The sequence below is a fragment of the Apium graveolens genome, chromosome 9, assembly GCF_009905375.1.
Source record: "Apium graveolens cultivar Ventura chromosome 9, ASM990537v1, whole genome shotgun sequence".
Lineage (NCBI taxonomy): Eukaryota > Viridiplantae > Streptophyta > Magnoliopsida > Apiales > Apiaceae > Apium > Apium graveolens.
The window spans coordinates 31,226,604-31,239,218 of NC_133655.1; the positions used below are offsets into that span (position 1 = coordinate 31,226,604).

The window sequence follows — 12,615 nt, forward strand, 5'->3', positions numbered from 1 at the left end:
ATGATAAAGAGAGATCAGGGAGAAAAAGGAGATAAAAGAAAAGAAAATATAAAGAGTGAGAGAATCGAGAGGGAGCGAAGAGAGAGGCGGCGACAAAGAGATCAGGGAAGGGGAGGGGGTGAAACCGCGGTGGTAGAAAGGGGGAGAAAAGCTTTCTGTTGTTTTTGTTATATTTTTTTTTATTCCCAGCCATGACACGTAGAAGGTAATAGTGGTGAATTGAACATGTGTCCCCAAATTCACGAAAACTGGATACGTACCCCAGTTGCGCAAGCTGGTTTCTGTGTCGCTGCGATACTTAACGAACCAAGGTGCAAACAAATATAACTCGAAAATTTTTAAAAATAGTTTTAAAATTTTCTAAAAATCCCAAAACTAATAAAATAAAATTCACATAATTTTTAAAGCATTTTTGAAACGCAACTCGTACCTGCATTTACCAATTAACGAACCGAGCTACACTTAAATCGAATTCATAAAATCACAAAAATAGTCTTAAAATATTATAAATATCCTGAAGTAAAAAAAACATAATTTTTATAATTTTACAACAATTTTTGAAACACAATTAATACCTGCTTTTATCAATTAAATGAATCAATGCGCCGGTGAAATTAATCCCAAAAATTTCTAATATAATTTTAAAATTCTTGGAATATTCCAAACTTAAATAATTATGAATTTCGTAATTTTTGAAGCATTTCTGAATTTAATACTGAATTTACATTTAAATACAATCATAAAATCATTTAGGGTTAAATAATTGACGAAATATTGATTTCTAAATTTTATAAAATTCCAAAAATAATTATTGTAATTATAAAACCATAAAAACAATTTTAGAGACAATCCACATATTTATGAGAAATAAAACTACAATAAAATTATTTTTAAAAGTGAAACAAAGTCATACAACTCAATAATTAACCACGCAATTCAATCCCATACACTAGTAATCACATATACATAATAACAAAACAATAACCCGCTGGCAGAACCCATATACATATTTTATTCATTTAATTATTCAATAATTACATATTTAAATAATACTAAAAATATACGACTCGTTACAAGTTTGCACAACCTCAGCCCAAAAGTAAGTAGGCAATCTTGCTTCCTCTAGCATGGTTCTTGTATCTTCTGTGAGAGTTCTATTCTTTCTTTCAATAACTCTATTTTATTGTGGAGTTCCAGGGGAAGAAAATTCTTGTTTTATCCCCTTGTATTTGCAGAACTCTTCCGTAATACATTTCCTAAATTCCGTTCCATTATCACTTCTAATGATCTTCACTTTGTATGTTGATCATTTTTCCATTTATCTCACATGATCAAGAAGAATGGATGGACATTCATCCTTGGTGTACAGAAAATACACCCATGTGTATCTTGTATATTCATCAATAATTACAAGTGCATACTTCTTCTTGGCAATTGACTGGACCAACGAGATCGATATGAAGTAGATGATATGGTTCAAGAACAGAAGATTCAGTTTTACTCTTTAAAGATGTTTTCCTTTGTTTGGCTTTCTGGCATGAGTCACATAAGCCATCAAGAGTAAATACTGCACTAGGAAATCCTCTTCCAAGATCTTTCCTTACAAGTTTATTGATGTTGTTGAAATTGAGATGAGAAAGTCTTTTATGCCAGTTCCAGCCGTCTTCCATAAATACTCTACTAAGTAGAAAAACTTCTGATCCATCAGTATTTGTGGAGACCCTGGATTCATATAAGTTACCATGTCTTACACCAGTCATTGCAATCTTGTCATCACACTTACTGACAATTTCACAATGTTCCTCATAAAAATTGACATGGTAACTTCCATCACAGATCCGACTCACACTGATCAAATTATGTTTGAGTCATGTAACTAGAGCTACATCTTCAATGATGACATTCCCAAGTTTGATTTTTCCATATCCCAAGATTTTTCCTAAGTTGCCATCTCTATAAGAAATACTTGGGCCAGCCTTCTCCTTAAACCCTAATAGCAGGGACTTATAACCAGTCATGTGTCATGAGCATCCACTGTCCAAGACTAGAGAATTTCTCATATTACTCTGCAATTAGTATTTAAATCAATTAGTGTTTTTAAGGACCCAGACTTGCTTAGATCCTTGGCCTTTTTAAGTTTGTTAACATATGCAACAGAAGACTTCATATCAGAGTTTATGTTAACATTCTTAGTATCAGTATTTACACATGCAGAACCAGTTTTTGCTTATTTAAAGAGGGTTTTAGTTTATAATAATCATAATATAAATTGTGATACTCTTTACATGTATAAATAGAGTGTCACACACTACCACAATGAAAACAAGGATTTTGTGGTTTATAATTTAACTGTTTTATTCCTAAACTCTGATTTGGGAGGATCAGTATTTAACTCTATATTCTTTCTGCAAGAATTAGCAATATGATTAGTACTACTACAATTCAAACATGTCTTTCTAGGTGTATTGGGAATAATTTTATAAGTACCATTTTCATTAAAACCCACTTTACCATTCCCGTTTTTCCTAGGCTATTTCTCTTTGTCTTTCATGTGTAATTCCTTCAACTGTTGCTTAATCGTTTCTAAGTCATTAAACCAATATTTTACTGATCTTGTACACTCTTATCGGTATTTAAGTTTGATTAAGGTGATGAGGTTGAACCTACCCCATGAATTGACTTAACCTTGTTCAGTATTATCTTAATTCTGACTAATCAGCACTTGAGTTAAACTTAATGGGCTTCAGCTGAACCTTGTTCAGTGTTACCTTATGATCAGTATTTGTTGGTTTAACCTTTTTAGTTTCTTTTACATTTTTCTTATCAGAATTAGATCTATTAGTATATCTTAATTTTGATCTCAAATAGCCATTTTTTAATATTTCCTGAGTTATTTTTTCTGAGTTAGCTAATTCATTTTCTAGATAAGCATGCTTATCATTTAGCTAACTCATTTTCTAGATAAGCATGCTTTTCTAACAGTCTTTCTTCAACATAAACAACATTATCTCTTTCTTCTTGAATTTATAACATGGAAAGTAACTTAATTATAAGGTGATCATTCTTTTTATTTAACTTAGAGTTTTCACTCTTGATTCTATTATTCTCTAAAATTTGATCCCTCTAACTAACATTCAGAGATTTAAGAAATAATCTTAATTTAAAGATATCATCAGTATCAAAAATAAGTGTAGTTTGAGGTACCTTTAAATCAGCAGTGTCAGCCTCAGTTTCAGCATTTTCCATGAGGGCATAGTTACCACCATCATCTGAATCTGATGAATCATCCCAGTTTTTCTTCTTTGCGATCAAGGCTTGTTTTTTCCCAGTCTTTGGTTTTCTGCAGTCAGCTGTAAAGTATCCAATTCCATCACAGTTATTATACCCCTCCTATGACTTGTCAGATTTTCCAGTCTTTGATTCCTTCCAATCATTATTTCTTCTGTCATTCCTATTATCAGAGTTTGAGGAACTGGAACCCTTTCTGGAAATACCTTTTCCATTTCTTGAAGTTCTTGTAGACCATCTTCTTGAAGCTTTTAAACAATAAAGCAACCATTTATTCCATGCCTTTATTGTTGTCATGATCACTATCAATATCTGATTCACTATCAGTATTTGAATCATCATTAGAGTTTGATGACTCAGTATTAGACTTTGCAATCATAGCTTTTCCTTTGGAGTAACCTTTTATCCTAGATTTCTCCTTTAGCTTCTCTTCAATTTTAAGTGCAATTGGTCTAGACTTTGATCCTTTTCTCTTGCTTCTTTGCTCCATCTCTAGTTCATAAGTCTTCAACATGCCATAGATCTCATCTAGAGATATTTCTTCAAGTTCATAATTATCTCTTATTGATGTGACCTTGAAGTCTCACTTTTTAGGGAGTGCAAGTAGAAACTTCAAGTTTGAGTCCTCTAAGTCATATTCCTTGTTGACAAGAGATAAATCATTCAATAAATTTTGAAATCTATCATAGATCTCAGTTAAAGACTCATTGTCTCTTGAGTCAAAGTGCTCATATTCCTGAATAAGTACTGTCCTCCTGTTTTTCTTGATAGCAGTAGTACCTTGCACCTTACTTCTAAAGCATCCGAAATTTCCTTTTCTATTTTACATCCAATGACCCTATTAGACATAACACTACCAAGACTTGTATGCAAGATATGTCTTACTTTTGCATCCTTCATGATTGATGATAGATCATCTGCAGTATAGTCCTTCTTTGGTTTATCAACAGTTTTTATAAATCTTAACAGCATCAACAGTTTTTTTATATCATTCAGATAAAAAACTATTACAAAAGTACTCTCTCAAAGGATGAACAATTACCCTTGACAGCTGCTAGGTTATCTGAGAGATATATCAATTCGTAATACATATATTGTAAACCTAATATGTGCCTATGTAGTGCACAGTTACACAATCAATAAGGAATCCTATTCTATTACAATAAGAAAACCTAACACATATCCATGTATGACTGCTTCTCTAAGTAAAGTTCTTCACTGCCTTGAATTCTGCAATCCTTTCCTTTTTTGATATCTACTGATGTGACTAAGTACTGATCGTCAAATGCTGATCATCAAATACTGGTAGGCAGATACTGATGACGTCACCTTCAGTAAATCCTGATATCAAATACTGATAATAAATTCTATTAGTTTATATACAGATATCATCAATTTATTCTAACAGTAAATGCTGATATCATTAATTATATCTATCACTAATATTAATATTAATTTATCTTGATGTAAAAATATCTGAACTTTTTTTTGCAAATATATTGAGTATGTTTTATCTGATTCAATTCATTAATTGGGAAAACTGTCCATTAAAATATTTTATATATTTATTTTTTGATAAGGAAAATTAATTTAATAATAAAAAGGCATACGTCATCTATACATATAATCAAAATTGAACAAACGTTTAAACATATTGTTGTTGAATCCATCTTTCTTGGATAGGCAACCGATCGACTTTTTGAAGGTTTCATGAATATATGTACGACTTTTTGGAAAGGTGACCTACCGATTTTTTGAAGGTGTTATGTAAATTAAATAATAACAAATGTAATGCAATAATTTTTGAATTTTATTTATATATTTTTTATCGTTATAGATAATAGAATATTATAATAATATTATTTTAATTTTCTAATCCTTTTAAATCATATTCGTTGTGATTGTAATATGATCCTTTTCAAATTAGTTTTTAGAGGCATTATTTTTTGTTTTATTTAAATTATTAAAATCATTTCCCATCTATAATTGTATTATGAGTGTAAAACATAGACTAATTATATCTTATTTATAACATAATTAGTTCACACATATAATTGTTATATGTAATTTATACTATTACGAATGAATGATATGTTAATTTTATAATGACGTATAAGATATTTTTCGTAGTACAAAATAAAAAATATGAATAAAATATTTCTTACACTTATCTATCTATATATTAAAATAGCGGAAGAGGAGAAATCCACCAGATCGTTTCAAACTATTTTTCTTAAATTTCTACTCTTTTGATTTTTTATTCAAATATATTTTTAAGACATTTAGTAACATCCTAATAGTCATTAATTATACATACTAATTATATATTATTAATTATATATTAAATTTTCTTTATGGTATTCATAAATACATGTGTTAGTGATATATTAAATTTAATTAATGTTATTCATATAAAAATTAAGTGGACATTTTTTTGTGCATTATAATTATTATTTTAATATGAAATATTAATTATTAATATGAAAAAATAAGGTGAAATAGTGACTATGAATTATTTATCTTTTATCATTTTTTATTACCTTTTAAGATCAATATAATATATTTTCAGACAACGATATATTAGACGATCTTAACTTCACGAGAAATAATTTATTTATGATAGTGGAAAACAATAATAAATTATGAAAATATATAAAATTTTCGGTTTACATCTAAAATTTATGTACAATTAATATAGAAATTTTGATACATGAATAACTAACATATTTTTTTGATAGGAGTAAATAAGTAATATATAATTAACCCTATTACATTAACCAACAAGATTATTTTTTTCTATTAAATTCAACTAACTCAACCCTTTTCTCGATCGATTAAATCAAAAAAAAAGTATGCCTTTTTTTTGCTAAGCAAAGTATGCCTTTTTTGTTTCAATATTTTGTACTTTAATAATTAATGTTTTAATAAATAAATTCTTAGACTAATATTGAATATATATTAGGATAGGGGTGCCGACTTTTAAAATGTTATTAAGTTATATTTCAAATTTACGGTATCAGTTGTCAAATAATTGATATCGCTCGAAAATATTACAAACTACATAAATTAAAAAAGAAATTTTTTTTAAAATAAATTATGCTTCCATTACTTCAAATCATCCTCCAAAATACATTTAAGATCGGGGGGAACATGCTCCCCTCGAATGATACGACCCGGTATAGAACTTGACAAGCGGGCTAACAAATCCGCAACCCTAATCGTTTAACACAGACAATATCAATATTGTTATAACTTCTAAGAATGCTCCTAAAATCGTCTACTACACTACCAAAAGGTGAGTAAATCTTTTCCTCTTTAAGCACAACATTCTCTATTACTAGACAATCAGATTCCACCTTAAACCTCTACGGCATGAGGTGGCCACTCCTCTCGCCAAGGCTGCCCATCTGTGATTTAATCCAACTCAGAGCTTCCCATATTCCAAAAGCTTTAGCATGATGAATCTCTGGACACCTGTTCAAACATAAGCTCTTTGCACAAATTAGGTCTCCCTTTACATCCATTGTTATCCATCCCACACCAAACTGTTTAGAACCTGTGAATATCGTGGCGTCACAATTGACCTTGATACATCCAACGTCCAGTTTAGACCATCGTTCAGTATTTCCAGCTGAGATAACTGGTGTTGGAGTAGTAACTTTCTCCAATTTTTGAATGTCCTTCCATTGTGTAAGATACGCAGTTGCATTTATCATCACGGTTTCTTTCCTTGCCTTTTCATTATTCAAAATAATATCATTCCGAGCTCTCCAAATACCCCACCAGACTCAGCTAATCTTAGCCATCCTCTTTTTCAGTTAATCCAACACATATAAATCCAACATTTAAATGTTAATAGATTGTCAAAGCTAACATCAGGGCACACTACGTTCTAACAACTTCTCATAAAAATGCAATATATAAAGAAATGGTCTATAGTCTCTTTATCAGCTCTACAGAATGGACATACCTCATCAGTCTCGATCAATCGGGTGTGTAGATTGTACTTCATAGGGAAGCATCCATTTAGAGCTCTCCATAAGAACACCTTAACCTTATCGAGAATTTGTAATTTTCATAGACCTCTCCATAGCTTATTTTCCTCATTTTCAGTCCACCTACCAAGAGTTCTCTGCAGTAATTTGTACGCACTTTTACCATATATTGTCCATTATGTTCATAACACCAATATCTGGTATCTATGTGTTGGTTACGGCCTAACGTTATATCTTGGATTGCCTCTCTGTCTCGATCATTAATCCTATCAGTAAGGATACCCTCATGCCAATCCCGTGTGCCAGTTTTAAACAAACTGTTAATTGGTACCCCCTTGTAGTACTACATTCTGTGTAGTAATAAACGGGTTTCGCGAGTCAATAAGCCAATGTTGTTCTAAAACATGAATATCGCATCCATCTCCAATTCTCCATCTAGCTCCTCTTTTAAGTAGAGTTTGCGCTTCCCGTATACTTCTCCAAACGTAACTAGGATTTCGACCCAACTGAGCTGACAGGAAATTTCCATGGGGATAGTATTTCTCCTTAAAGAATCGACTGATAAGAGAGTTTTCAAACTGAACAAGTCTCCATCCTTGTGTTCCCACCATTGTCAGGTTGAAATCTGTTATATTTTTAAACCCCATACCTCCATTAAATTTATGTGTACTCAACCTCTCCCAAGCACGCCAATAAATGCCCTTACTCTGCCTTAAGGATTTCCACCAGTATGTACTTATCAATCCCTCAATATCGCGACACACTTTGTTCGGCAGAAGAAACACACTCATGATGTAAGTAGGTATAGATTGTAACACCATCTTTATTAGCACTTTTTTCCCAGCCACTGAGAACCATTTTCCATCCCATCCTTGGATACAACTTCGCATTTTATCTTTCAGACTCCTAAACACAGCAGATTTATTATGCCCTATCATGCTAGGAAGTCCCAAATACAAGCTGTTGTCATCATCCATCCTCATCGCCAAGGTCATCAGCAATATATCTTTAGTCACAGGCTGTGTGCTCTTGCTAAAAAACACCGAGGACTTCTCAAAGTTAACACTCTACCCCGCTACATCCTTAAATATTTTTAATAACTCTAACACCCTACCAGCCTCCTCCACTGTTGCTCTACAATTGATATAACTGTGATCCGCAAAAAGTATATATGAAATAATCGGAGCACCTTGTGCAATCTTACACCCATGAAGCCATTTCTCCCTTTCATATTTCCTAATCAGAGAAGATAAACACAATATGAACAAATAAGGGGAAATATGATCCCCTTGCCTAATACCTTAAGTAGGAACCACATCACCAAACACCTCTCCTCCATGGATGATAGAATATCTTACCGAGGTGACACATTCCATTACCAATGCTACCTATTTTTCACAAAAGCCCATCCTTCTCATAACATATTCGAGGAATACCTATTCGATTATGTCATACGCGTTGCTCAAGTCCAACTTCACCACTATATAGCCCTTTTTCCCTTGCTGCTTTCATTTAAGATAATGAAGGACCTTAAAGGAAATCATCAAATTATCATATATCAGTCTACCCTTCATAAAAGTGCTTTGGTTTTCAGAAATAATCAAAGGAAGCAATGTTTTTAACCGCGTAGCCATGAACTTTCCAAAAGATTTTGTATAATACATTTCATAATGAAATAGGCCGCAAATCACCCATTCCCTCTAGAGTCTTCTTTTTTGGAATGAGAACCAATATTTTGTCATTCGACCTATCCGAAAGCTTACCATTTCTGAAAAATTCATTCACCATCCATGTGATATCTCTCCCTACAACAGGCCAGCATTTTTGGTAAAAACATGGTGTATAACCATCCCTCCCAGGAGCCTTATCAGAATCCATGCTAAAAAGAGCAGCTTTGACTTCCCCCCTCAGTAGCTGTTTTTAGTAACATCTCATTATGGGCCTCTGAGATACCAGGTTGAATTTCCTTAATCACTTCATCACAATTAGCTCCCAATGACGAGAAAATATTCTGAAAGTAACTCTCCATTACCTCATGTAAACCATTTTCACGATCTCTCCACATACCAGTTTAATCCTTCAGCTGATTCACTGTGTTATTCTGTTTTCATCTAGATGTAGTGTTATGAAAATACCTCGTATTTATATCTCCACACTGAAGCCATAGTTGTTTTGAATGTTGCCTTCAATATATTTTTTTCTGATTGTAAATTTCTGTGAGTCGACTTCTAGCCTCCTTATAACTCCTTATCGAAGCATAATCTCTCATATTCCTGAACTTCTTAATTGCAACTCTACAGGCCTTGATTCTACTTTGAAAGTTCCCCGTTATAGATCTACCCCAGTCTTCCAACATAACTTTACACCTCTGTAAGTTATCCTGGATTAAATTTGATCTCCCTCTATTCCAATTCTCTCTAACCAAGTCTATACACTTTAGATCCGTTAACCAAGCATTCTCAAAATGGAAGTGTTTGTCTACTTTATAGATTTTCCCTTCAACAGTTTGTAAAAAAATGGGACAATGATCCGAGAGAGTAACTTCTAAGTTAATCAACTGAGCTATATGAAATATATCCCACCACTTCAAATTAACCATAGATCTATCAAGAAGGATCTCAGTCCAACTAGGAGAGCCCTTGCCTTTTTTCCAAGTAAATTGGTGGCCCATCAAGTCTAAATCCGTGAGATCACAATCATTTACTGCTTTATTAAATCCTTTCAATAAATAATTCGGATAGGGCCTACCACCTCTCTTCTCCCCATTGTGCAAAAAATTGTTGAAATCCCCTATTATGCACGAAGGTAATACTAATATTTCTTTCAAGCTCCTTAACAGGTCCCATGTATTGTGCCGAAGGCTGCGGTTTGGTTCCCCATATATGCCAGTTAGACGCCATTTTGACAGATTATAAAGTTTAACAACCACATCAATATTATTAATTGAATATCCTATTACTTGTGCAAAATGCTTGTCCTTCCACATAGGAACCGTTCCCCCACTCTGCCCTCTAGCTTCGACATAAAAGCAGCCTTCATAATTCATCTGTAATGCTAATCTCTCCTTCGTGTTTTTATTCGAAAGAGTCTCACTCAAAAATATAAAATCGGGTCTCTTTTGATACACTATATCTTTAAGGAATTGAATGGTCTGTGGGTTCCCAAGCCCAAAGCAATTCCAACTCAACGTACTCATAACTCTAGGCGGGCCTGGACTCCAAAACCCGCCACAAATCCGTTTTTTGAAAGTCCAACAATTTCACAATCTAGCCCATCTTTATTTTTATTCTCCTCGTTTCCGAAATCAGTCCTCCTTCTTTTTGGATCATTTATTAATAACGATCCCTGATTTTTCCTCTATTTGGCTAACAACCCTATCATTTAGTTCAACTGTATTTTCATTCAACTGCATGAATATTGTTACGTTTGAATTTTAAAAAATTTCCCCCGCACTCCCTATCCCTGAAATTTCTCCATTTTTTTGCCAATTCCCCCAATCTGTGCCCTTAATTGTTGCTCACCATTTCCGTCTTTCTCAGCCACCTGCACATCAGAATCGACTTCTTTTTCTGATTTCTTCAACATTATGGGTTCTTGTCGCAACCATTTGGAACCAAAATTTAGAGTTGCCCGTTTAGGCGCTGCTGTCAGCCATGTCCCATATGGTCTCTCCATAGTATCCTCATCCTGCTCAAATAATTTAGAGCAGAAACGCTCTGAGTGACCGATGATAGCACAAATAAAACAGAATGTGGGAGCATGTTCATACTTAAAGTGAACCCAGACCCATTCACCACCTTTCTTCTTCAGTTTCATCTTCCTTCTTAAAGGTTCATTGATATTTATCCTAACACGAACCCTGTAGAAATCTCTCCAAGCTCCATAAAAATTATTCACATCATTCATGACGAAACTTTCAATGTAATTTCCAATGTCTTTAATCTCTCTCTCTGATCTGGACCCCGCCTGTAAGTCTTGAAAATGGACCCATATGTCAATGTGATTTAATTGAATATCTGTGAGATTAATCCCTGCATGTATCCTTTCAAAAACTAGCAGCGCTCTATTGAACGTCCTTGGGATTCCCTCTGTCACCCTTGTAGTATCCAGTTCATGATAAAATTGGAACAAATAGAGATTTGATCCCAACTCCTTCACATACAATCCTTTTCCCGGTTTCCAAAGTCCAGCCAACGTGTTTTGCATTGTGTTAAAATCAACCGGAATGTCTACCAGAAGGTGACCCACCAAACTCCAACGTGTATCAATACCACATGTTTCCTCCAACTCCTCCTCATACTCAACATCACCGTCCTCTTCTTCAGCAATATTCAATGCAACAAATTTGTCCTCGATTTCTTTCATTCCAAATCTTTTAAGAAAATTCCTGGTGTATTTTGATTGACTTATGAAGATCCCTTCATTAGTCTCTTTTACTTGTAAACCCAGAAAAAACTCAATTCTCCCATCATACTTATTTGATATCTTGATTGCATTAGCATGCTATTTATAAAATAAGGTTTTGTCAATTATACCTCTTGTGAAACCACTTTCTAATAGAAGTAGAGAAAGTATTTCATACCAGGCCCTTGGAGCTTGTTTTAGTCTATAAAGTACTTTATCCAGCTTATAGACATGATCAAGATATTTTGGATCAATGAACCCTGGAGGCTGTTCAACATAAACTTCCTCTTCAAGTTCACCATTCAGAAATGCACTCTTCACATCCATTTGGAACACTTTAAATATTCTGTGAGCAACATAGGATATGAAAATTCTGATTGCCTCAAGCCTTGAAACTAGAGCAAAAGTCTCATCATAATCAATGCCTTATTGCTGTGAATAGCCATAACAACTAGTCTTGCTTTATTTCTTGTAATGATGCCCTCACTATCAGTTTTGTTTCTGAACACCCACTTTGTACCAATAACTGATATGTTATTTGGTCTTGGCACAAGAGTCTGGACTTTGTTCCTTTCAAATTTATTAAGCTTCTCTTGCATTGCTATAACCTAGTCAGCATCTTGAAGAGCTTCTTTCACTTTCTTTGGTTCAGTTTGAGATAAAAAAGAATGGTAGAGACATTTAATTTGAGTGGATTTTCTGGTTTTTACACCATTATCAGGATTTCCAATGATTAAGTCTGGTGTGTGTGACTTAGATATGACATATTAGTTATTAATATGAAAAAATAAGGTGAAATAGCGACTATGAATTATTTATCTTTTGTCATTTTTTATTACCTATTAAGATCAATATAATTTATTTTAAGACAACGGTATATTAGACGATCTTAACTTTACGAGAAATAATTTAATTATGATAGTGGAAA

The 12,615-nt window shown here is 33.2% G+C and overlaps 1 protein-coding gene across 1 annotated transcript; it reads right to left on the bottom strand.

Moving 5' to 3' along the window:
• Positions 1–7,603: 7,603 nt before the first annotated feature.
• LOC141685181 (putative mitochondrial protein AtMg00310) lies at positions 7,604–8,266 on the bottom strand. The gene has a single exon (XM_074490297.1). It carries the CDS (start codon positions 8,264–8,266, stop codon positions 7,604–7,606), a length of 663 nt encoding a protein of 220 aa, XP_074346398.1.
• Between the last annotated feature and the right edge of the window lie 4,349 nt (positions 8,267–12,615).